This window comes from Fundulus heteroclitus, chromosome 13, assembly GCF_011125445.2.
Source record: "Fundulus heteroclitus isolate FHET01 chromosome 13, MU-UCD_Fhet_4.1, whole genome shotgun sequence".
Lineage (NCBI taxonomy): Eukaryota > Metazoa > Chordata > Actinopteri > Cyprinodontiformes > Fundulidae > Fundulus > Fundulus heteroclitus.
In genome coordinates this window covers 29,335,652-29,361,975 of record NC_046373.1, presented here as the reverse complement: position 1 = coordinate 29,361,975, position 26,324 = coordinate 29,335,652, and the positions used below count along the sequence as shown (strand labels likewise).

Genomic DNA, 26,324 nt, shown 5'->3' with positions numbered 1-26,324 from the left:
CTTCCTGCACCTTGACGCTCAGGTACACGGATTTCCCCTCAAATCTTCGGGAAACCATAATATCGGAGTGATCTGGACCCAACTCCTGGCCAAAAATGGATTGACAAATATATATATACCTGGTGGACATTGGCAAAGCCGTGACTTTTTCTGGGGGGGTGGAGTTGGCTCGTGGACGCAGCGTACTCCGACTATAGGTGAGAACTTTGTTGGTCGGATAATGGAGGAAGGAGCCGCGATGACAAGTCGCCATGAAAGCGAAAATCATGTTTAGAGGCGCAGTAAAAGGTGACAGTGAGCGAACGTGTTGCACATTTTAACGTGTGGATAATTGAATTAGTGGTCAGGATCTATGTTGACGAAACAGCTACGCGTTTTCTTTGGACAAGATTAAAGTGACGTTGCGTTGAGTTCTGTAAACAGTTGTCGAAGTCAAAAACGTCAGCGCAGAATCCTGGAAACAGCGCACGACTCATGCGCCTTTCCAGCAGCCGGATACAGGCCAACCAACACAACGACTACTACAACAACAACGATAATAATAATTATAATAACGATTATTCTTATTATTGTTACTAAGAATTATGGATTAATAATTATTATTATTGTTTCAGTATTATTAATATTAACGTTATAACAAGCTGGCTTATATAAGCTAATGCAATGAATAAAACTTTGCATTTTTTACTATTAATCTAAATGTAATATCAAAATGTATAAGAAATATTGTTATTCTTATAACACAAGAATAACACAAGAATAGTTATGCAAATGCATCAAGTAGCACATAATAATAATAATAATAATAATAATAATAATAATAATAATAGTAATAAATATTGTTGTGATCCCAGTTTAGTTCATGTTGGTCCTCATTAAATTCAGAACGTGGGGTTTCCCGTTTCTTTATTCAACAGTCCTGATGATACTTGCATGAGTTATGACTGAATTTTTGAAATACTCTATGACGTCATACAGATAATCGGATGTATGAATGGGTAATTGTCTCTCACCAGGTGCAAACACCATGAAACCTGTTGGGTGACATTACCCGTTGCCTGCCTGTGATGGTGCTTTCCTTTTCTTTTCTTTTTTTCAAAAGACAAATGTACTTTAAATTAATTTGAGATCCTGCCTGATAGAATGTTATTAGGCGAAACCATTTCAGCGCTGTCTCGTGGTTCTAATAATCCCTCCGTTGTGCCTCTTTCTCTTCTCATTCTTGCAGCTAGTAAGTCATGTCTGCTGGCAGCAACGGCAGCCTGAGACGCAGTGAGAGGCCGGGGAGAAGCAGGCAAGTCTCGTTCACTGAGGAGCGCTGTGTGGACCCGGTGGAGGATAGGCAGCCAACTCCACAGCCAAAGGTGGGCCGCAAAGACCACCTTAAAGATGCCAACGGAAATGAGTCTGAGACCGTCAGCTTTGTGCCTGCTGCAGCCGAACCTTCATCCCCAACGAGCTGTAATCCCTGCTCGTCCCCGCAGAGCTGTAAAACGTTTGTGTTCACTGTAATCACGTGCGGACTGTACAGGGTGTGCCAGGGCTCCATCCTCGCTCCGTGCTTGGCGCCGAACGAGAGCTCCCCAGATGAACCAGAAAAGGTGAGCCTTCGAGGCGTCAACCCGGAGGACAACAAAGATAAGACCGAAACGGACTTGTCAGACGTTCACATTAACGGAGTCCCAGTAGTCGGTCCGAAAGGATATTTAGACGTCGACATCAAATCTTCACCGTATGTCCCCACGCCTGCTCAGAGTCAGATAGGGTTTGCCTCTTTGCATGAGTCCATGACATTTGATGACTGGGAGGGCGGTGAAGAGAACGTGGACTCTCTGATCACCCAGAAGCTGCTGGAGCTCTACTCCGAGTATCAAATCGAAGAGCTCGCCAGATGCACCTCAGACTCTGTGTTTCTGAGGAAGAGCAAAGCCATCTCTCAGCTCATCAACTCTCTGGCAGAGGAGCACAAAATGGACGAGCAGGAAGCGGAGTGCCGGCTGGTGCGGGGCATCATCCGCATCAGCACTCGGAAAAGCGCGAAGAAGAGGCCGCCCATTCCCAGGATGGAAAGGACGCTGTCGGACAGCGGGCACGAGACCATGATTGGAAGTGGCTCCTTTCCATCCAGTAACAACAGTAAGTTAGGCAGTTTTCACTCGTTTATCCTCACCGATGCAATGCCTACCACTGGTGCCAGATAAATTCTTGGGATTTTTTTTTTTTCTTTTTCTAAAGATGACTACAAGTCAAATCCCAACATTCAAATATCAGACTTGACTTCCACTGACAAGTTCGCCAGGAACATGTGGCGGAAGAATGGAGGTAAGTATTGTTCTTTGTTTAATGTTAATATGCGATTACAAAAAAAATATCGAAAATGTTTGGTTAATTGAATTAAAAAATACTCCATATAACATACAACAATTAGTTTTTTGATGCTAGCTAGAGAAACAAATAAATTGGCTGATGAGTTTCAACTTGATCAACTGACCAGTTGATTGTCTGGTTTACACCTCCTAAAATCGACCATCAGTTCCTTCGACTTGAAAGTGTTCAAAATTAGGTTGCTGGTGATACACCAGGCAGACAGTCGTTCCACCTCCACTCTGTACGCAGTCTCATCTCCTCTGGAGATGAGACCACCACCATGGTTTCATCAGTAAACTTTATGATGGTGTTGTTCGGGTGGATAGGGGTAGACAGTAGCTGTGTCTCAATTCGCAGGCTGCGTCCTTCGAAGGACCCAACCTACTCAGCCTTAGGAGGACCCAGCCATCGGAGGATGCTCCGGAGGATCCTCAACTGTTGGTAAATGGGACGGTCTAGCCTTTGGAGCACTTCCTGGTTGCGACATGACGTCATCACGTCTACCCCAAGCCTGGGAAAAACAGCGCCAGACGACCAAAAAATCGATATGGAATTTGTATTTTATTTTTTTATTTATTTACTTGTTATTGGAGGAGGACAGTCGGCTTAGACGGCTTTGGCGGCAGCAAAACTGGCGACGAATTTTTCTCAGACTGGGAGAGCGCAGTGGAGAGGTAGCATTTACCTGCTATTATTTTCACCCAGGGGCCTGCTAATGATCATAATATACCAGTTATTAAACAAACGCTTGTCAGCAGATTGACGAATATGTGTAAATATAAAATTTTATATTTATTTGTAAGACTTGATATAAGCTTATGTTTGTAACTTTAGTAATTTGAATTGAATAGTTAAATGTGTACAAACCCTGTAAATAACTGACTTAAATCACTACTTTCACTAACACTAAAAAAGCGCGCAAAGCACCTCGGGAAATCTTATGGCAGGCGAGGCCGCTAAGGATGGTAGCGGTGCATCCTCAGAATTCGGGGAAAAGCAGGACGCATTCGAAGGCTGCATTTTAAGCATCCTCAGAATTTTTGCCAAATGGGACAGCCTCCGCGCATCGTTGTGACGTCACTGGCCTTAAAATGCGTCCTTCGAAGGATGCAGCCTGCGAATTGAGACACAGTTAATGTAGAGGGTGTAGAGTAGGGGGCTTAGGACAAAATCTTGAGTAGAGACGGTACTGGTGCTCAGTGCTGAGGACAGGTGGGATCCTACTCTCACTCTCTGGGAGCGGTCTGTCAGAAAATCCATTGTCCACCAGCAGATGTTGTGGAGGAGACCCAGGTCCCCCAGCTTGCTCTCCAATCTGCTTGGAATAATGGTGTAGAAAAACGAGCTGAAGTCCAGGAAGAGCAGCCTCCCTTAACTCTTTCACTGTTCCATGTGTGTCAGCAATGTGTGCAGAGCAGCAGCGATGGGATCCTCTGTAGACTGGTTGGTTCTGTAGGCAAACTGGTGAGGGTCAAGAGTGAGTGGCAGGCTTGAAGTGATGTGACTCTGAACCAGTTTCTAAAAGCACTTCATAATGATGGGGGTTAGTGCCACTGGACAGTAGTCTTTGAGACTGCTAATACTGTTCCTTTTTGGCAGTGGGACTATGGTGGAACACTTTAAGCAAGGAGGGATGGAGCACTGGGTGAGGGACCAATTAAAGATGCTGGTAGACCAGGAGTCTATACCTTGGTCGAAACTACGCAGACATACTATAGTTGGAGAGAACCACAAGCGGCCCTTTACACTTCAACCAGATGTAACTGCTATTACTTCATACGATCCATTTTTTGTCAGACCCGCTGTGTCTTAGGTTTAAAATTTTATGTCAGTTTGGTAAATAGAGCCCCTTTTACACTGGATCCATTTGGTCTGGCTCTACTCAGCACGCACAACAGGGAATTGGAATCGCAAGGAGCGTCTGCATAATTCAGACCAAAGCATTGCAATTCCACTTTATATAGATCACAATTTAATGACTTAAACGTGAAAAGGAAGAACTTAAACGCATTGATATGTCCTTTTTAAAACCAGGCTAAAATTTTGTGAGATATCAGTATTGACTCAAAAGGTCTTTACAAAACCCGAAAATGAGAACTTGCTACAAAATTCTGATCTCTGCGTCTCTAGTATCTTTGAATCCGTCAAGTCTGTTGGGAGATATTACTTTATCAAAAGAAGGCTAAAGTATTGACAGCAGCTTAAAAATAATTAATTACTCAACTGATTTGAATGTATGAGAATTTGGAGTTTCAGATACTTTAAAATCAGTTAATTTCCATTGTGCTGATTTACAACACATTCCATCTCAATGCACTTTACAACATCAAGTCAATCGAATTATACTGACAGATTGGTTAAAGGTTTCTTAAGGAAACCCAGCAGATTTCATGGATTCATTGACTTGCAGCATTCACTTTTCCTGGATGAGCAAACGTGTCGGTGGGCAGTCACTTACGTTGTGCCGTTGATTTTGCAGCAATCCTTCATACCGAGCATGCATGAAGTGATATTTCACAGGGAAAAAAACCAGCAGCACCAGGCTCAGTGTCAGTTACCAGAGGGCAATTTATTGAAATATAGACACATGTCCATAATCTAAAGGCCATAATAATATCATTAGTGACTTTGACTAGTGATATGATGAGGTCTAAAGCCTGACTTAAATTCTTTAAACAGGTCATTGCTGTGTAGATGTTCACACTCTTTATTAGCACCTGTTTTTTTAAGACTTTTCGATCAGAAAATAAGATTAAATATATGTCAGTTTATTAAGTCATATTGATCAGGAGAAGGTTTCTTAAGTAATGGTTTAATTACAGCTGTCCTTAAAGCTTGTGGTACATATCTGTTTAGTAATGATAAAAAAAATATATATCTAAAATGGGGGTGGTGATCAATAATTAAACAATTGGGTTAGGATGGTGTCTAACGTAAAAGCTGAAGGTTTAGATTAAACTATCCATCCATTTTCTAACATGCCTATCCCTATTGGGGTCATGAGGGATGCTGGTGCCTATCTCCAGCTGTCAATGGGCGAGAGGCGGGGTACACCCTGGACAGGTCAACACAAGACCATCAATTTATGAAAGGGAAGACAATTGAATTGTTGCCCTCAGCTGTATGTATGTGGTAGACAAACACACAGTAGGGCATAGTACATTTTATTTTTTGAATAGATTTTAAGACCAAGTATCATATTCATTCCACTTTCAAATAAGCAATAAGTAATAGCTGGTGTTACAACACATACACAACACCTTCACGCAGAACAGCCGTTATTCAACGGTCCGTTGCTGGTGTGAAACCCCACTGAATTTTTACTTCCACAGGATAGGTGTATGCTGTTGTATTTTGTTCTGTTTCTGGTCCGCTTCTCTTACTAGCTTCCATGTTTGCAGGCTGCTGCTTTTTTGGCAATCTAAAATACCAAATGCTGCACTGCTTTGGGAACCCTGGGAACTGTCATATGATTGATGATTGGCTACGCTCTGCACAAAGTAGTTCTGGACCGTACCTCTAGGTTTGACAGGAGAAAAATGTGACTAAGACATTGTTGATGAGAGGACCGATTGTTTATAGGGAATGTTGCTTCCATCCCGGGTGACAAGTGAGAACAATTTAAGTTGATTTTGCAGAAAAAAATTTCTTAATTATTGCTCCTTTAAGTAAAATAAAACACAAAGTATGTTGTTGTAATGTGACAGTTATTAATTGTCACTTTCAGGTACAGTAAAGGGACAAAATGTGAAAAGGTTAATTTATCCAGACGATGTGCTTCATATGCGCAGTCAGTGTTGAGTCAATTAAGGTCGATGCCGTTTGTCGTTCTGTTCTTATAGATCACACTTCAGTTTCTCCAACGACTTACTCGCCCTGCCAGTCAGAGACGGAGTCTTCAGGCGTCCCACTGCTACACTCTTCAGTGAGGACATGAATCATCCCTGCATCACCGGCGCATTGTTTCCATAAGGTCACATGCAGAATGTTGAAAGGAAAGTACTACTTGCACTGGAGTGTCTGGCTGAGCCAAACTCCTTTGGGGGCCATGCCTTTACTGTAGAAGGAAAATGTGAAGGTTCACATTGTCTGAAGGGCTTCAGTGAACTCAGGGTTCTGTGTGTAGATATTTATGGTTTGTAAATACCGTATTTGTGCTTTGAAGGATTCCTTGTTTGGAAGACTGTCCTGCAAGAAGCCTATACAGTGGCTCTCAAAACTTTACACACTCTTTTTAAACTAATTTTAGTATATTTGTATTGTTTTATTTTTTCATTATAAAAGGTTATAAAAGTATTTACTCTAACAGTTTATTAAAGTAAATTTTAATACTAAAACAGCATCCAGCCCGTTTGGTATGAGTCTATTAGTATAGCGCGTCTTAACTTGGTCAAAATTGCGCACTCTACCTTACCAAAGTTCCCAGATTGGGAGAACATCTATTGTCCATGGCCCTCTTTAGGTAACTTTCTATCAGATTTAGCTCTGGACTCAGCAGGCCCTTCCCTTCCAAAAAGCCTTTCTGATGTGAATTGGATGTACAATTGGACTCAATTTGAAACCTGATGGCGGGGTTCTGCTTTTACATCAGGGTGAGTTACAATTTGATATAACCCCAGATCATGATACTCCCCCAGCAATCTTTTATCATGGGTTTGGGTTTCTTTTGGTGGTGCTTGGTGTGGGCCAAAAACTCCACATCAACAGTGGCCTAAACTTTTCTTTGATTTTATCAAACCACAACACACTTAATCATGCTCCTTTAGGCTATTTTAGTCAGGTTTACTTTGGAAAAATGAAATCTGTTTTCACCAGTACTTCTTTGTCCAGGCTCTATCCCTACAGAATACAGAGAGTTGTTGTCACGTGTTGAACAAGCCCAGTATTTCCTATAAATTCCTGCAACTACGTCAGTCTTGCTGTCCAGCTCTCAACAGCCTCCATGACCAATTTCTTTCTTGTCTTTTCATCTATTTTGGGAAAACATCTAGTATGCATAATTTTACTGGTGTCCCATGCTTTCTGAAATTCTGGCTAAATGTTTTCAGTCTGTCGTGGTATATATCTATAAAGTACTGTGGGTTTTAGTACTTTTTCTGATTTATACCTTTGTACAGTGACATCATTTTGAATCCTACTAGGACCGTTGAACTTTATCTCAGGTTTATTACATTTACTGTAATTGATATCAGGTGTGCACACAAGACTAAATGTTTAAATGAGACCAAGAACTGAATAAAACAAAATATTAGTTGAAGGGTGCACCCACTGTTGCAACCAGATTTTAGTTTTTGTTCTGTTTTCACAGTTTTCAGTCAAACAGATTGGTTTGTTTTTCAGTTAAATTGTATAAGATATGTCACAATAAAGGTGGAAAAAAGTTTTTAAATGAAATTCACATGAAATATTATCTGACATGGTGTGTACAGTTTTGAGATCCACTGTAGATCCACTGTAGATCCTATTTTATTATGACAGTTAACCGTCCACTTGTTTTTGAAGTGCTTGTTATTTTAAAATGTGACTTTTGATCTTGTGGGTTTGATTACTATGCTCTTTTTACATTAAATAATTATTTTCTTTTTGTTTACCTGCTTTAATATTTCCTTGGTTTGCGATAGTGCACATTTCACTATACTTTTGTCTGCATATATCTGGTTCCTTGTTTAACCATTGCTTTTAGCTACATTTTTGCTGTTTTATTTTTCTGATTTTGATTATTTCAAATGAATGTAAGATGCATTTTTAATGTTCAAAAGTTGCAATAGTGGAAAAAAATAGATGAAGAAAGGATTGAAGGTATTCTAATATAATGAATGGAAATTTATTGTTGTAATGACTTTCTTCAACTTTCGTTTTTGTGCTTTTTGTTGTACACAAGAAAAAAAACCACTCTAAAAATATTGACTTTCTTACTAAACATAGAGAAAAGTAAAAATACAAAAGTTATTGCTGTCCTGAGACCAACAAGAGCCAGGCTTTGTAAGAGCAGACCTGCTTGTTTTATTTTTACCTTGAGACTAATTTATTATTCCTAATGTTCCTAATGTTCTGTTCCTAATAAATGACATATATTCCAGTTGAAGAGTTCAAATGTTTTTTAAATCATGTTTACTACCAGGACTGCTACCTCTCTGCTGTTTTTAGACCCTATACTAAACTAAGCTAACTGGCTTCTTCTTGTAGCTTACCCCCTATTTTCTGTGCTGACATGAAAACTAAGTTGGAAACATCCTGGTAAACCAGTGGAATAAACCCGTAAGCCTTCCCTGATGATCTGCTTAACAGGATCGGGTTATCCTTTTTGTTGTAGCTACATTATCTAAAATGTATGATCCTCTCAAGCCACAGGCTATGATTGTATGCTTCATTTCAATTCTATATATTAACTTTGTGTTTGAGTTACCTATTATAACAGCTGAAGAATTTCTGGTGTGGTTATTATATTCTTTGATTCTGTGTAATTGAATAACGACTAGCCCTTTTTGTCTTATAATGTGCCTTATTAGACTTATTTGGCACTGTATTGATGAACTCAATTTTAAGGTTATGTACTACTTTCTGATTTGGCTTTAAAAGCACAAAACGCAACTGATTTAAAGACTTTCCAGCTGTAGTATCTGTCATATGTTTTGCACTTTTTCTCTTCTGTTGCATTATGCCATGTTCTGTAAAGTCTTTAAAAATGTATCTGCCTTTGGTTAAATGTCTTGTACTGTTCAGCGAGTCAAATAAAGTAAATTAAGTAAATGATGTGAAGCTAGAAGAGTGAAGTCACTGTTCCTTTCGGACTTAGATACATGACATGAAATGGCATGTATTCTAACATGAACATGAAATGTTAGAGGAACATTTATAGTGGAATATCCTTTCTAAGACAAGACTGTTAAATGCTACAGAAATATTGTGCCTATTCAATAGGTATGCCAAGGTAACTGTGATCAGAGCAATCAGGATTGTTTTTACAGCTTTATGTGAAATCTATCAATTATTGAATTAGGACTGAAACAACATGAACTCATCTTTTGTTTGATTACTATTTGGTTTAAATGATTTATTATAGTACTGCTAAATTGAATACGGCTTGTAACACACACACACACACACACACACACACACGTGTTTGTGTGCGGATCAACACATGACAGAGGCGCAGAAAGACATTGGTAAAAAACACAACTGGAGCCAAACACCAGCTGCCGGTTGACAGAACAGTTGCCCTAGACTGCAAAATCAGACAAACAAACCTGTCCAATGTCTGGACTGATGACAAGAAAGTCTATTATTCAATGTCACACTCGGATCCTGGAATGCCTGAAGGTCAACAACACTGAGAGCCTTCATTGTAAACTCCCTGCGGCATTGAAGAACCCCTCTTGGGGTCAATTTCAAGCTAACTGTGCAAATATTCATCAAATGTGGGATATAGAAAGAAGATGCTCTGCGCCTCCATTGTTCTGCATAGGCTTGAACTCTCTCAGCCAAATAATCAACAAGTCTGGCTATGGATACCGACTCAGAATTGGTGTGCGGAACACCAACTGGAGACCCCAGCTCAAAATGGGAGTCACCTCCCAAGGTGGTGGAGAACAACAGCGCTAAGATTTTGTGGGACTTACAAACAGACAAAATGGTAATGGCCAATCAACCAGATATTGTGATCATTGATAAGCAGCAGATGACAGCCATCATCAAAAAAGAACACGAGAAACTGGAGAAATACCAAGGGCTCAGGGAAGAACTAGAAATAGCCTGGAACAGTACTGCTCGTGGTCATCGGAGCACTCGGGGCAGTAACATATATATATATATATATATATATATATATATATATATATATATATATATATATATATATATATATATATATATATATATATATATATATGTGTGTGTGTGTGTGTGTGTGTGTGTGTGTGTGTGTATATATTATCCCATATATATATATATATATATATATATATATATATATATATATATATATATATATATATATATATATATATATGGGATAATGCCTAATGAGGTGCCCATTAATGGACAGCTCAGAGGCAAAGTCCATTAATTTCTGATAATGGACATCCTGTCACTTACGAAGTAAATAAATATTAAATCAATTATTGATACTATAATTGATAGGGTTTTTGCACCACTAAGATCGTATTTTTTTTCTCGAGAAGCAGCTGAGAGAACTATTTAATAGCTCTAGTTGTGACGCGTTGCCAGGGTAACCAGCATCAGCCGTCTTGAGAACATCAGACCATTTGACCATAGACATCATTCATGTCTGTGCATTTGACCGTAGTGTCTTTTTTAACGGACATCCCTCAGCCAATCAGATTCGAGTGTTCACCCAGACGAGGTGATATTACAATATTACATATAGTATGTGTCTGTGTACGTGTGTGTGCGCGAGCGCGTGTTTGTGTGTTTATCTAGAAAATTCTGTAGTAACAGCCGCCAGAGCTGCTCTTCCACAAACATCATAATGCTTGGCTTGTCATCTACAATACGTCCTTCCAATTGGTCAGTAGTTTGTAGGTGGGGTTAGTTTCCAGGAAGTTAGTCGCGTGATAACAGGCTCAGCATTAGAGCACATATTATTCTTCAGACCCGCTTTAACTGTATTTGTTGCTCACTTAGCTAACGGTCGAACCAGGCGTTTAACTGCTTGCACTATGGGGGAGGAAGAAGAGAAGTATGACGGCATGTTGCTCGTTATGGCCCAGCAACACGAAGGAGGCGTACAGGAGGTAAACCAGCGTGCTGCTAATATGCTAATGCTAGGATGCTAACAGTTCCGCTGACACACCTTTCGGCCTTTACATGCAGAAACACTGAGGCTTTCTAACTAACCTATTATGTCATGAAACGTTAATTACTACCATATATTTACTGGGACTTTAGTAACAACAACCACCAGCTTGTTCTGGTAAATTCGGCATACATGTGGCCTAGAGGGGCCACGAAATGAGATGAAGAACCTTAGTCCTTGAAAGCATTCAGATAATAATTTGGAAACTGAATAAAAGGTTGTGAGTATTGGTACAGATTAGTGGATCTCATCTGCAGTGTAATGCTGGAGATATTTGTTGTCCGATTTTTGTGGAAGGGTCAGTATTTAATAGATGTCAACTGTGCCTCCCCAAACAAATGTTGATAGCGCTTCTACTTTTACACAATTTTGTTTTTACGTTACAGCGAAATAGAATTCTTTTTATCTGAGATCTTATGTGACAGAGCAACTCACAGCAGTTTGTAATTGTAGACTGAAAGGGGAAAAAAATCCCCTAATTTCTTTCCAAGGTTTTCAGCAAATAAAATAAAGAGAAAGCCAAATATGTGGAATTTGGAGGCTGCATTAATGTTCATCCTCCCTGAGAATTTTGGGATCAGCTTTGTTATCCTGACACATAAAAGCATTTTGACATGGTTTTGACAGAGCAACTGTCCAAAACAAATTTTCAATTCTTGTCTCAAATTGTTAATTGAGATCTGCACTTGGACTGGGCCGTTACGGCTCGTGCAGATGCTGTGATCTTAACCATTCCCGTATAACCTTCACTGCAAGAGCAGTGTTGTCCTTGTGGAACCTGAACCTCCCCGACAGTCTCACTGCCCCTTCTGACAGGTTTACTTCGAGGATAATCCTCTGTTTGGCTCCACCCAGCATCCTGTCAGATGTGTCCAGCTTCACAGACCCCGCTAAAGAAAGGCAACCCCACAGCATGATGCCGCCACCACTATGTTTGAATGTAGCGATGTGTTCACAGTGATGCAGTGTTAGTTTTCTGCTCGACATAGTGCAGAACACCTTATTATGGCTTTCTTTCAGGAATGTCTTTCTTACCTTTTTATATTTGTTTAGTGCCTGGTTAACTCAACAGAGTCCCCTTTTGTAAATAGTGGATCTCTTTACCCCTTAAGGCAGGGGTGTCAAACTCATTTCTATATGGGGCCACTTTGGCGTCATGATGCCATTAAAAGGGCCGGTTGCACGTGTATAGACGATACTTTTCATTTCATAATTTCATTCTAGTTCACATAGAAGTATAAAAAATGCACAGTAACATAAAAGTAGCAACCTTAGGCCCAGTTTATACAGTTTATCTGCAGAAAAAGTTGATATTGCGGTGAGTCACACTTACAGGAGGCACAGTTTTAGCCACTTTATACACTTTAAAAGGATATATGCCTCTACTTTATGACATGATGTGTCTTTTTTTTTTTGGCTCTTGAGGGCCGGATAATTTATCTTGACGGGCCGGATTCGGCCCGCGGGCCTTGAGTTTGACACCTGTGCCTTAAGGGTTACTATGGGCCTTCTGGCTGCTTCTCTGATCAACACACTGTTTGCTGGGACAATCGGTTCATGTCGGCAGGTTGTCTAGGTAGGTTTGCAGCTGTGCCATTATTTTCCCGTCCTCAGAGTGCTTTATGAGATCTTCCAAGCTCGTCATGGGAGCTGCACTATTTATAGGTTTGCAGTTGTACATTATCACAGCCGCTAGGGCCTTGTGCAACATGTTCTTTGGTGGACTGTAACATTTCAGTGGTCGTGCGTTGAAACTCAGCTTGACAGAAACACACTCGAGGGGACTTTTCCTGCCCACATGTGGTATAAGTTAAAGAATAAAATAGGTTGTTACTGATCTATACACCATTGCAAGACTGCTTGGTATAAATAATATGCTCTTAGTATAAAGACACTGCATTATAATGGGCTTAAACTGCAAAAGGGCGACCTTTTATGTTGTGCCTACATATGAGGAAAATGATAATTCTGACAAATTCTTCATGATATCGCTCACTGGAGTCTGTTTTTCCCCTCCAACAGCTAGTGAACACGTTTTTCAGTTTCCTCCGGCGCAAGACGGATTTCTTCCTCGGCGGAGATCCAGGAGCTGCAGAGAAGGTGAGCTGTTTTACTCCATCTCCGGCTGGGATGGGTTCTTGCTGGGTTACGGAAAAAAAGGAAGTGGTACATGTGAGGACTAAACGATATTAGAAAATCTTGAAACAATGATAATATTGATAAATATTGCAATGACAATATTAGTTGAGATACATGCCTATTTTCTTCTCTTTCCCACCTGGGTTTCCATCACTCTGTGACCTCTAGCATCTTTGGTGATGTCATGTGTTTGCTGTGAGCATCTGCTTCCATGAGATTCTGTCTAGCTTGCTAAATATAAGGCTCATAACATTTAGAATATATTAGCTGACAATTGTTGCACTCCGATATGAATATTGGGCAGACTGATACTGCGATCATGATATATTAGCAACATATTGTGCAGCCCTAGTACGTTCAATTCAAACATACTTTATTAATCCCAAAGTGAAATTAAATGCAGTTGTGATTTATGAGGTTTCTTCGCAAAGCTGTTGCAGATACTCATGGCTGCAGGCAGGAAGGCTCTCCTTCAGGTGTAGGTCATCTGGGTGCACTTTCTCTCTGTTGTCCTTTTGGAGCGTCTGTAACTGCGATGTAAATGGTTTACAAGACAGTTTTAATTCTCGCTTTGTTCTCTTTGCAGTGTCCCACAGTCGAAGTATTTAAAGGCAACTTCCTGCTTCACCTAAATATTATTTCATGTCAGTGGCATCGTGTCCAAAAGTTGCCTCGTCTATTGAGACACCAGATGTTGTTGATTATGAGCAAAAAGGAAAGAGAGTCATCATGAAAGAGAAAAACTTGTTAACAGCCTGTCAGTTAGGTCAGAGCCGGCAAAAACCGTAGCATCGAGAATTCGACGCTTTCCTAGTCAAATATTTGTGAAAGCGATGCATGATATATCAGCATTGACATCAGTACCGGACGCAGATGGTAGCGCTGTTCCCGCCCTGGGGCCTTTCTGAGGGGAGTTTGCATGTTCTCCCAGTGCATTGTGGGTTCTCTCCGGGTGCTTCCACTCCCTCCCACAGTCCTGGGAGGAAGTCGGGAAGATTTCTTCCTCAGTGTTACATAAACAGGACTTTAACTGCCAAAACTTAAGCCATGACCAAATTTAAGAGTCTGATTTACCAGATATAACCTAGAAATCTGGATGTTAAATTTCTGTTTTGAGCATCAAAGAAAGGTGACAGAGACGTCACTACTACTATGTTTGAGTAAAAAACTCATTATTTTGAAGATGTCTCCCCCTTGAGTGGGAGGGTCTGTCACAGCGATGTGATCACCACTACAGGTCATGTCCTGGGGAACCACTGAGATCAGCTGTTGATGTATAGTGATACTGGAGGGCTGATGATGAAGTTCCACCAAAGCAAACTGTGGATTTTGTCCACTGCCCCGCCTCTGCTCTCTAGTTTCTGCGACTTTTGGTCAGAAGGAACAGCATGAATTAATTTGCCTCCCAGATCTGACTGCTGTGTTATTTTCAGCTGGTTAGAGAGGCCTTCGATCATCACAGCAAGCTGGCGCTGAAGGCCCACAAAGACAAGCAGCTGAAACAGGAGAAGGAAAAGAAGGAGAAAGCAGAACGGGCTGCCAAGCTCGCCAAGGAGGAGGAGGAGAGGAAAAAGAAGGACAACAACGGACCCCGAATCCAGGAGCTGACGGACGAAGAGGCCGAGAAGCTGCAGTCTGAGCTTGACAAGGTGAGGCATGCAGGCTTGGAGTTCATGTTGTTCAGCAGCTGACCCACAGTCATAAAGGAGTGACCTGTATGTTGTTGTTCATGTGTGATAGAAGAAGGAAGAGGAGAAAACGAAGAAGGAAACGGCAAATGAAGAGAAGGCGTCTGAAAAAGGAGACAAAGGGGTGAGTGAACAGTTTGGCACCTGGAGCTTGAAATGATTGTCCTCTTAGCTTTCCACTAACCTCAGTGCTTTCATCTTCCATTGTGTCCAGTCTGACTCAGAGGCAGAGGAGGACGAGAAGGACAAAGATAAACTGAAGCCTAATTCAGGCAACGGAGCTGACCTTCCTAACTACAAGTGGACCCAAACGCTGTCAGAGATCGACGTACGTTCTCTCTCTCTCTCTGTAACATCCAGGCTCAGCTGTGTGTTACTGCTTCTGTTCTCTCTCAGCCTTTCACCTTAAAAACCTCACTTTGTAATGACAGACCCACTGGTGTCCAGGTTTGATGGAGCACAGCACCTCCTGGTACTTCCATTTTAAACAAACTACCAGTTTACCGCTTCTCAGGACAGAATCGTAATATTTGGTTTATTACACCCTTTGTTTTTAAGGTTATTTTACTATAAACCCTTTTTTATTGTAAGACACATTTTCTCTTTATCCAATAGGGATAGAAAAACAGATTGTTTTATTAATAACTCCTATAGACAACTGAGAATCAGCTAAAACTTGCATCAGCAGCTCACGGCCCTACAAAACAGATTATATTGAATGTTGTTCAGCTGTGCCTCAAGTTTTTACTTTCATTTTAGCCAAAATAGCCTTTTTGGGATCCTTCAAAGTGGTCTTGGCCTACAGTATTCAGACCTCTGTCTAAGCAGCTCTTTATGGGTAGAGCGACTCTGCCTTTAAAATGGTTCCACTTGAGCTTTCAGCTGAACATTTTTTCGATGACTGAATAAGCAGGAAAAGGATCAGACTGAAAACGGACTATGTGGGATAAACTCTGTTGCACAAAAGGGTTTTTGTTAGTTATCCAACCCAAACCACTCGGCGTTTAGGACAATTTATTCATCAAAACGGTTGCACTCTGTAGCAAATTAATTAACCCAAAATCATCTTGGTCTTTCTTCAACTCTAAAGCTTTACATTTTATTTTTTAGACCTTTTAGATCTGTAGTTATGGCTAAATGTTGGTGAAAAGAGAGGAAAGGTTCCTCTTGTCCTCTGCCGGCCTGCCTAGAGAGACAGACACTAAATCCAATGGTGGGTAAAACTAGAGTTTTACGTAGCGCCTTTGTAAACCTTTTTGTCTTCCCATAGATCGCCGTGCCTTTTGATGTGAAGTTTCGCATCAAGGGCAGAGATGTGGTGGTGGACATCCAGCGTCGCTCCATCAAGGTCGGTCTGAAAGGCCACCCTCCCGTCCTAGAAGGTCAGCTTTACAACGAGATAAAGGTAGAGGAGAGTTCCTGGCTCCTGGACGACGGCAAAGTGGTCACTGTCCACCTGGAGAAGGTGAGACGGGGTGGAACAGTACAGCCATCACATCAATGTATTAATTAAATGATTAACAATCCAATTACATTGGTTCCAAAATGAAAATATCCACCCATAACATTTGTTTTTAGGATACGCCTTCATTCTGAAAGTCAGCCATGAGACTATAGTGAAAAGTGATCTATTATATTTTCAAATCAGAAGAATGCAGTTTTTGATTTAAATGCCTGATACCTGTAAGAGCTTAGAAATAAAATGGTCAAATTATATATTTTTTTGTGAGCTAATATCAGTGTAAATAGGGCTGTGATGATTTATCAAATGATTTAAGGATCTTGAGTCATACGATTCATCGAGGCAAAATGATCTGCGTCAAAGCTTTGTTACATCGTTTATTTATTCAGCGCACTGTGTTCCAGCCAGGCTGCTAATGCTAACGATAGCCTAGCCTTCTGATACATGGATCCCATGTGTGGATATGCGCTATGGAGACAAAAAGTAGGGGACAAAAGCAGCGCAGATAAAGAGACCTAAAGTTTTAAAGGTGTAGAGAGACTTTAAATCCAGCAGAAAAAAAAACTGCCTGATATCAACTGAGCTTCTATCTACCCAAGATTAGCGCTTCTCTCGGTTCTCAGCCTTTCCTTTCTCATCTGAGCTTTGTGTTATCGGCAAATGTTGTATCATCATCCAAACAAATCAATATAGCTTAATATTATGATAAAGCTGGTGATTTACATCCCAAGTGTTTCCCTATAGAAACCTGTCTCTTTAGCTTTAAAATGATTGAATGCCTCGTTTCATTGTCTCTTCTGATATTTTTAGATTAATAAAATGGAGTGGTGGAGCAAGGTTGTTACCACAGATCCAGAAATTAACACCAAGAAAATCTGCCCCGAGAACTCGAAGGTAAGCGATGGAGCTCAGCGTGGTTACAAAGTGACAGGAATCGCAAACATTAACGTCCTCCTGTGTGTTTGCTGCTGAGCAGCTGTCAGACCTGGACGGAGAGACGCGTGGAATGGTGGAGAAGATGATGTACGACCAACGGCAGAAGTCTATGGGCCTGCCGACGTCTGAAGAGCAGAAGAAACAAGACATTCTTAAGAAGTAAGGTCTCACTGTTGCAGCACTACCAGACAATCTGTCTGTACGCCACACTTTGCTTGTTGTGGTTTTGTGAATTAAATAGTTTTTTTTTTATTCACAAAACCACATTTCCTTACATCAGATGATGGAAAAATCAGTTTGGGTACAAAATGTAGTCTCGGGTACAAACAGGTCCACGATCTGTATTATGAGGCAACCTTTTATATGCCGACCTCCTCAATCAGTGATTTACATTACAAAAGAAATTGAATAGCATAATTTTTACCGTGGTTTTTCATTCATAAGATAAAATGTCACCCAATTTACATGCTTAACAAATTAGAAGCAAATCCAAAAAACTTTAACAAAGTGACCCGGATGTGAAAGTTTTTGCCCCCTTTCTGATTTATTTATTTTTTTTATTTTGCGCGTTTGTCACACTGAAGTGTTTCAGAATGTCAAACAAACCTAAATACTGTATTTTTTGGACTAAAAGACACACTTAAAATCCTTAAATCTTCCCAAAAATTGATTGTGCGACTTATAATCCATTGCGCCTTTATATATGATTATAGTTGTGCTTATTGACCAATTTTATGTGGTACAATGCGCTCAAAAATTTATTAAAATGTGTAAGTACGACTTTGGTAAGCAACAAGGCCACAGTGCTCAGTGGAGATTTGGAGCATTACGGTACACTGAGTCACAACCTGATCAGACCCCTGAGCTGTCTATCAGACTGCCTGACTGTAATGTCTAAACTAGAAGTGCATTTATGTAAGGCAGGCCGCGCAAGGAACAATAAACCAAGTAAGTTAATTCAATATAAAAGTTACATTTAATTTAGTCTTATGTTAGAAACAGGGCAGTGTCATTCAACTACTCTGTCCTCCGAACAGAGACTGATAGCTCTGTCTCAGGAGAGAGCTGGGTACGCGGAGAGTTGCGCTGTAAAAAGAGAAATAAAAGTTAATTTGCCAATGGAATGAGTATTTGTACCCCTAAAATATAATAATTAGATATCCTGCACTTGAAATAAGATGATAGAGATGAATTGTTCTTATTTTAAGTGCAAATGTCTTATTCCATAGACAAATACTCTTATTTACCTGCTCAAATACAGGAAAAATACCGTCATTTGAAGAAAATTGTACTTACTTTTAGCAGTGCGGAGTGATATTACACGCTTAGGAAGAATATTTAATGCGTCTTCTAATCCGGTGTGCCTTATATGTGGACATAGACACACACAGACATGATAATTCATAGTGTGCCTTATGGTCGGAAAAATATGGTATTAGTTAAAGACAACACAAGTAAAAACAAAATGCAGCTTTTAGATGGTGGTTTTTATTACATGTGAAAAAGAGACCCCCCCCCCCCCCCCCCCCCCCCCCAGAAAAATAAAATAAAAATTCAGGAACACATGATAAACAAAGTAATTGGGATTTTTACAACGCCATTTCTAAAGTTTCGGGGCTCCAGCAAATCGCAGGGAGAGTCATTACCCACTAATGGTGAAAACATGGAACAGGATCTGCTGGCCGAACAACATTATCCCAAAAGGTCACAAAAGACCCAACAACAGCATCCAAAGAACTGCAGGCCTCACTGCCTCAGTGAAAGTCAGAGTTCATGCCACCACCATCAGAGAGAGACTGGGCAAGAATGGTCTGCTTGGTGAAGGTCCAAGATGAAAACCACCGCCAAGCAAAAAGACTTTTAGGAGAATATTCTCTGGACTGACGAGACTAAAGCTGAACTTTTCAGAAGGTGTGTGTCCCGTTACGTCTGTAAATGTAACGCACATTTCAGAAAAGTGTGATGGTCTGGGGCTGTTTTGCTGCTGCAGGACCTGTGGATAAAAAGACTCATGAATCCTACTGTCCACCAAGAAACCCTGAAGGACAAGGTCCAGTCATCTAATCAGGACCTCTAGCTGAAACCAGCAAGTCCACCTCTGAATGGCTTAAGAAAAACAAATGAAGACTTTGGAGTGGCCTAGTCAAAACCTTCACCTGAATCCTACTGAGATGCTGTTGTCTGACCTTTAAAAAGGCCGTTCTAGCTGGAGCCATCCCACCCTCATCCCCCTTAATTATAAAAAGTTTTATTTATTTTTTATTTTTTTGCGTTTACTTGTGTTGTGTGTTCTAATATTTAAATTAGATTCATGTTCTGAAACACTTCAGTGTGACAAACATGCCAAAAAAAGAAAAGAAATCAAATACTCTAAAAGTAAAAAAAATCTTATAAATAGGTGAATAATTATTAGTAATTGTAATTCTAAATAAAACAATCGTCAAAATTAAAATAACCATTTGCAAATATCAACAACATTAACACTATCCAACAACTAAATACAAATACTAAGTAAAATACCTACATGCAACTATAAGACTACAAATGCGTTTTACTGACATCTGGTGGTGCTTTTCGTTACTGCGTCACTGGAGTGATAATTTGCCACCACCTACTCAACCTCTCCTGCTACAGCTGAATGGCAATAAACTCCTCTGTAGTAATTTTAGACAATGCTCTACATTTATATGTTAGCTTTTCCATTTTAAAAGTTAATAATTAGTTTTGATTTAACGTTATACAAGTTGAACTTTTCCCCAATTTCTTGGCGCCCCCCAGAGGCCATGATACCCTTAGCGTTTGCCTTTATGGCCCGATGGGCCAGCCAGCTGTGGGTGGCTCCATTTTCTCCCAGAAAGAGATGAAAACGAGTAAGAAAGGGTTTAAATGATCAGCACATCACCTCCTGCTGGCCCTTCTAACTAATACAGTTTTATGACCTCTCATAACTTTTTTTAGTTTTCACTACCAAATGTGAGCCGTGAGTTGCAGAAACTGCAACTTTAAATTTAGATGCATCTTTAAAATGTTAAATAGCTTTCAAAGCAATCAAGAATGCTACGTGTCACTAAGCGGGCATCCACTCAGTAAAGCTTCCCCAGTAACATTGAAGCTGAAATGTCTGGAAGTTTTTTTTTTTTTTCTGTTTGCTAATGAATAATTGGTGTCTTGAAAATTCGTGACATTAGTTATGAAAATTCTTGTGTAAAAATGGCCCTTTAGAAGCTGTCATCTGCTGGGTGAAGCCGATCTCATTTGTGGCGTTGCTCATCTTCCTGACTTACCCGCTTTGGCTTTCCTAATCTGACCTTTGCTCTCTCTGCAGGTTCATGGCTCAGCACCCAGAGATGGATTTCTCTAAAGCCAAATTCAGCTGAGAGTTGCTCCTGGCCTTCTAGTCTACACTCTGTTTCCTGTTAAATCCTGCCAGAGCCATCGTCAGGCACTAAACCATCATTTCTTTCATGGATACGGTTCCTTTGACTCCCATGTCTTAAATGCTTAGGTTCGTGTTTGTTTGCTGGAGAGTCTGTTTGATAAATGCGAGCACAGCATTTTCTCTCTGCATGTGGTGTCTGATATGTAAACACATCTGGATTTTTTTTAATAAAAGGATTTAAACTCAACCAGTCTACAATTTCTGTATTTGCTGGGAGTGTGACAAGAAATGCTGCAGTTTTTTTTTTGTTTGTGGTTTACAGGACCATAAATTCCAAAGCTCACGCAAAGCAGTGTCTTTAAACTGTGTATCATCTTTATTCGATTCAAAATACTTTATTAATCCCAAAGGGAAATTAAATAAACAAAATTAAATAAGGTGCAGAAGCTTATTCAGTCTACTTTGTACCCGTAACTAAATTTGATAAATGTAGTCCTTCAAAAAACAAAACTTCAAATATACATACAGTGGACAGCAACATGGATGACCAGGGGTTTAATTTATAAAATATTACATGGAATCCTCATGTTCTGCCTTTTACACGGCCAGATTCAACCATAAATAGTCGATGCAGCACACTTCATGGATGTTAATGTGAATTTAAATGAGCCAGCTGGTGTTTCATGGGGAAATGGCAACCACGGAGAAAAAGCCAAGAAACTGAAACCATTTCAGAGTTTATTAGATGTGTAAATCAGAGGTAAAAGCTCAGATGTCGTCCACAATAAAATGACTTGTTAAAAATTAAACCTGATTGCAGTTTCAAACATTGGATGACAACCTCACAACGCTCTGTGTTGAAATGCCTCTGAGGCTGTGCCTTCAGATCTCTGAGGACTAACAGAGCCCCCCCCCTCAATATTCTCCCAGCATTGCCATTGCATCCATCGTGCAGCATTATACACAAATGTATTTGAGTGTACAGCAAATAAAGTAGCACACCTTGTCACAGTTTGTTCATCTGTGGAACACGTCTCCCTGGTGATCCTCAGGGAGAGGAACATGATGCTAGAAAACCCAGACAAATGTCGTGGAGACTTTTAAGTTTTAACTCTGCTTATGGACATTTTTGTATTTATTTGAAAGGTTCTCATGTATAGTTCTGTCACCGGCGCAAGCATGATTAGCACAGCAGTTTTGAATGTTTATGATAAAGTCGATCTATGATTAAACTCTGATATGGAGTGAAATTGAACATCTGAGAGGAATCATGTTGTAGCTTGGCTGCAATTCACCATCTGCGTCGTTAATTTCCCCTGTCTCCAAAACAAGAGTAAACGTGGGTCAGAGCTTTGTTTTTTTAAATTATTATTATTATTAGATCTCAACTTTTGCATAGAAAGTGACAAATGCAAGTTTTATAAACGAGGCCCCGGTTGCTCAATGCCTACGAATAAAATGGAGCTAAATCCATAAAACAGCCCCACCTTATAAATGATTTCAAAGTGACAAACATTAAGATAAAATAAAAATAAATGTGGGGTCTATGCTAACTTGAGTTTCTGAAGCTGATGGCACTTAGTGCTTAGTTTGACATTATGGCACCAGATGTCTGGAAGAGGCCTGAACTCACTGTGCAGGAGATGAGACATTCTGTTCTCTGACACAAGATTGCATATGGAAGTAACTGATTGGATGATTTTTTTGTTTGTTTGTTTGTTTTTTTTTGGAGGGAGGTTATTTTCAGGTAGGAGGAGGGGAAAAAAACCTTGTTAGGCTAAAAAGTTTTATTTTATTTTTTGGCCACAAGAGAGCAGCATTTTTCTCTTGTGCCTTGGCTTGAGCCTGTGTGAGATGCAGTGGTCTGTTAAGTAGGCTGGATGCAGTTATTTTTTATCTCCGAAGAAGGTTGACAAAGTTTGCTTTTGAATCAAAATCTGCTTTATTCACCAAGGAATGTGACTTTGGAGTTCAACGCTCAAATTGTTAAAGCCTAGACAAGCAGATCAGTAAACTACAATCTATAACAAAAGAGTATATAAACATTTTATGGGGAAAGGTAAAAAGGGGCACCGTGTACATCAGAGGGTTTGTTTTTCCTACTGCAGCCTAACAACTGAGTATTTTCCCCCACGTGGCGACTATTGATGGAAGAGTTTAAATGATATCTTATATTTAATCTGTTTGGAAAAATGTACAGCGCCCACTTATTTGTATGAATTGATCACATTACAAGTAAATGTAAACCCTTTAGGTCAGTGCCATCCACACTTTTGGCCACATAGGCCAAGATCATCTAGTCAGTTTCATTATGGGCTACAAATATATATATTTTTTCTTTTTTAATTAACCCCCCCGTCTCCCCCCAAAACACACACACACACACATATATATATATATATATATATATATATATATATATATATATATATATATATATATGCAAAATATTTCAGCACATGACTTCCTCAGTACTTGATAGTGTTAGTACATCCACTGATTGTAAAATTACCTGTGAAACGTTTTCCCACGGCCAGAAAACTGCTTGTTGTTGAATGAATGAATGAAACTTTATTGTCATTGTCACAAGAACAACGAAATTTAAAAAAGTGCCATCGATCCGTGCATATGTTTAAAAAAAATCTCTGTCCCACAAACAGATTGACTGTTGCAGTCAAATCCTATGGGATTCTGTGAGAGTAGGGAGTAGCAAGATGGCGGCCAGTGACTTCACTTTTTCGGGCCTATCAGCAATCCAGTGAATAAATAGAGATCAGTCAAGCAAACAAACATGATTAAACAAAATGCTAAATGTTAAAGGAAACATGAAAACAAATCTTTCTAGCCAGATGTTCGAAAAAGGAGAGATAAGAAGTTTATGCTTTTCTTTTTTTATTTCCCTCCCTGTTTCCCACCCTGTAGCTAGATATTGAACAACAGCATTACCCTCAACACAATAATTGCAATGAGAAAAATTTGTGTTCTGCCCCAGGAGAGACTGGTGCACTTCACAAAATAGAAGACAAGAAAATAAAGGATTCAAGCAGCATTCAAAACATCAGCCAGGAAAACGGTCATCTATACTAGTTACAAAATGGCTAACAGACATATCAGACTCGCTGTTTTGTAGTGGCCATCCTTGAGCTCTGATCTCACTACTAATAAATGGACAGAGATGAAAATGTGTGTGAGCAAGGTGGCCTACAAACCTGATTAAGTTAAACCAGTTCTCTAAGAACTGGTTTAACTGGTTTGCTTAAACGGCAAAAAGATTTAAGCAAACTATGGTGAAAAACTTGGAAAGCTACCTAAACATGTGACCCCGAGTCCCACACAATGAGGCAATGCAGCCTAGTACCAAGAAGATGAATCATTAGCACAATTTGACCTTCAATAAAATTAAAAAAGTCATTCTTACTGATTAATTAGGCAATTAGAAAAAAAATACATATTTAAAATAATTCTGGCTGACCCAAAAGAGGAAAAGGTTTGATTTTCAGCGTATGCACAGTAAACATATGAATGCATACGAATATGTGAAGGCCTCCATGGGCAAAAAGCTGCAAATTCATCTTCCACACATCTCAGCTTACTCTGGAAGGCTGAGGATGTAGGGATGATTTCACCGGCCGTGTGGACGACGACGACGACAAGGAGAAGCGACAAGCTGACACAGATCAGTGAAACGCTGGAGGGCCACGCTGGATATGGTGGGCCTCTGCTAAACGCTGCCTCGCACAGCTGCAGTTTGCAGACAAGCTTTTGTCAGGTCGTGTGACCGTCCACGGAGAAGAGGACAGGGCCTGTCAGGACGGTGAGAGGCTGTCGCCGTCACTGCGGCGACTGGATGAAACATACATTAGCTGATGCCGGCCAGCAACTCCTCCTAATGTGTGAAATTGCTCGTGTAGTTCAAAGGCGCTCCTCAAACAGCCGTCTCATCAGACTCTGGTGTTCTAGCATGGACTGGGGGGGGGGGGGGGGGGCTCTGCAGAACGCAGGCAGCCACGGTATAACAGGAGACGTGGGACAGAGGGCGGCCGTTTTATTTTTCATTATGGGAAACAAAAACAAAGAGAAAAAGGAACAATTGAAACTGTTCAACATCAACAGTTTTCATCCTGTAGCAAACAGTGAAAATGATTTCTCAGAAAATTTGAATATCATGAAAAAAATATCAAGATTTCTGCCACTGCCTAGAAGAAATCAATACGTGGATGTGCCAAAATTTTCTCCAATTGAATAAAAACAAAACTGAAGTAATAATATTTGGACCAATAGAGGAAAGATCAAAAGTTAGCACACAGCTTCAGTCGCTTCAGCTAGGAACCACTGATCAGGCCCGAAACCTGGGTGTAGTGATGGACTCAGACCTGAACCTCCAAAAGCATCTAAAGACAATTACAAGGTCAGCTTTCTATCACCTGAGGAACATTTCTAGGATTAAAGGACTAATGTCTCAGCAGGATCTAGAAAAACTAATCCATGCGTTTATTTTTAGTCGAATTGATTACTGCAACAGTGTTTTCACAGGTCTGCCTAAAAAGTGGATCAGACAGCTGCAGCTGATCCAGAACGCTGCTGCACGCGTCCTCACTAAGACTAAGAAAGTAGAGCACATCACCCCAGTTCTAAAGTCCTTACACTGACTCCCTGTATCTCACAGAATAGACTTTAAAATACTTCTGTTAGTCTATAAATCCTTAAATGGCTTAGCACCTAAATACATCACAGACTTGTTATCAGTGTATCAACCCTCCAGACCACTAAGGTCTTCTGGCTCCAGCTTACTCTGCATACCTAGAACCAGAACTAAACACGGAGAAGCAGCATTTAGTTCCTATGCTCCAATTATCTGGAACAAACTTCCAGAAAACTGTAAAAGTGCGGAAAGCCTGAGTTCTTTTAAATCAAGATTAAAAACACATTTGTTTAAAATTGCCTTCAACTGTCCTAGTTAACTGAATCACCACTTTTTTGTTCTATTTTCTTTCTATATTTTATTCCTACTTGCTCTTATTCTGTTTTATTTTGCTATATTTTAATCATGTAAAGCACTTTGCATTGTCTTTGTACTGAATTGTGCTATATAAATAAATTTGCCTTGCCTTGCCTTGCCTTACTTATTTCAGAAAGTGAAATTTACGTGTATTTTAGATATTCATTACACACATATGGAAATAATTCAAGCTTTCATCTCTTGTAATACTGATGATTATGGCTGACCGATAAAGAAAACCCAAAACTCTGTTGCTCAGAAAATTACAATATTGTGAAAAACTGAAAATTTGGAAAGTCATGATGTCACGCCCTGATCAGTTAATGAACCTGAAAGCCTGGGTCAGTAGGCGACACGATCATGGGGAATACTGCTGACTGGACAGAACACACGAGGGGGGAAGCCTCTAAAGGTCACTGTTAAAAACGCTGGTTGTTCACAGACTGCTGTATGATAGACCACATACTCGTAGTAAAGAAGCACCAGCAACAAGGAGACTTGCAGCCAGGAGGGGATTTCCAGCAGAACCCGATCAAGAC

General features: G+C 40.1%; 2 protein-coding genes across 3 annotated transcripts; both read left to right on the top strand.

The window, feature by feature from the left end:
- On the top strand, positions 1-9,126 carry kdf1b (keratinocyte differentiation factor 1b). The gene is made up of 4 exons (XM_012873662.3): positions 1-197; positions 1,229-2,136; positions 2,236-2,322; positions 6,210-9,126. Exons 2-4 carry the CDS (start codon positions 1,239-1,241, stop codon positions 6,302-6,304), a joined length of 1,080 nt encoding a protein of 359 aa, XP_012729116.2. The 5' UTR covers positions 1-197; positions 1,229-1,238; the 3' UTR covers positions 6,305-9,126.
- Positions 9,127-10,892: 1,766 nt separating this feature from the next.
- On the top strand, positions 10,893-21,033 carry nudc (nudC nuclear distribution protein). Of its 2 annotated transcripts, none has more exons than XM_012873697.3 (9): positions 10,893-11,120; positions 13,205-13,282; positions 14,755-14,970; positions 15,065-15,133; positions 15,224-15,337; positions 16,280-16,474; positions 17,282-17,365; positions 17,448-17,566; positions 20,733-21,033. In XM_012873697.3, exons 1-9 carry the CDS (start codon positions 11,046-11,048, stop codon positions 20,782-20,784), a joined length of 1,002 nt encoding a protein of 333 aa, XP_012729151.2. In that variant the 5' UTR covers positions 10,893-11,045; the 3' UTR covers positions 20,785-21,033. The 2 variants fall into 2 exon arrangements, with proteins under 2 accessions (XP_012729151.2, XP_012729150.2); XM_012873696.3 differs by having other exon boundaries at positions 10,894-11,120; positions 15,062-15,133.
- Positions 21,034-26,324: the final 5,291 nt, after the last annotated feature.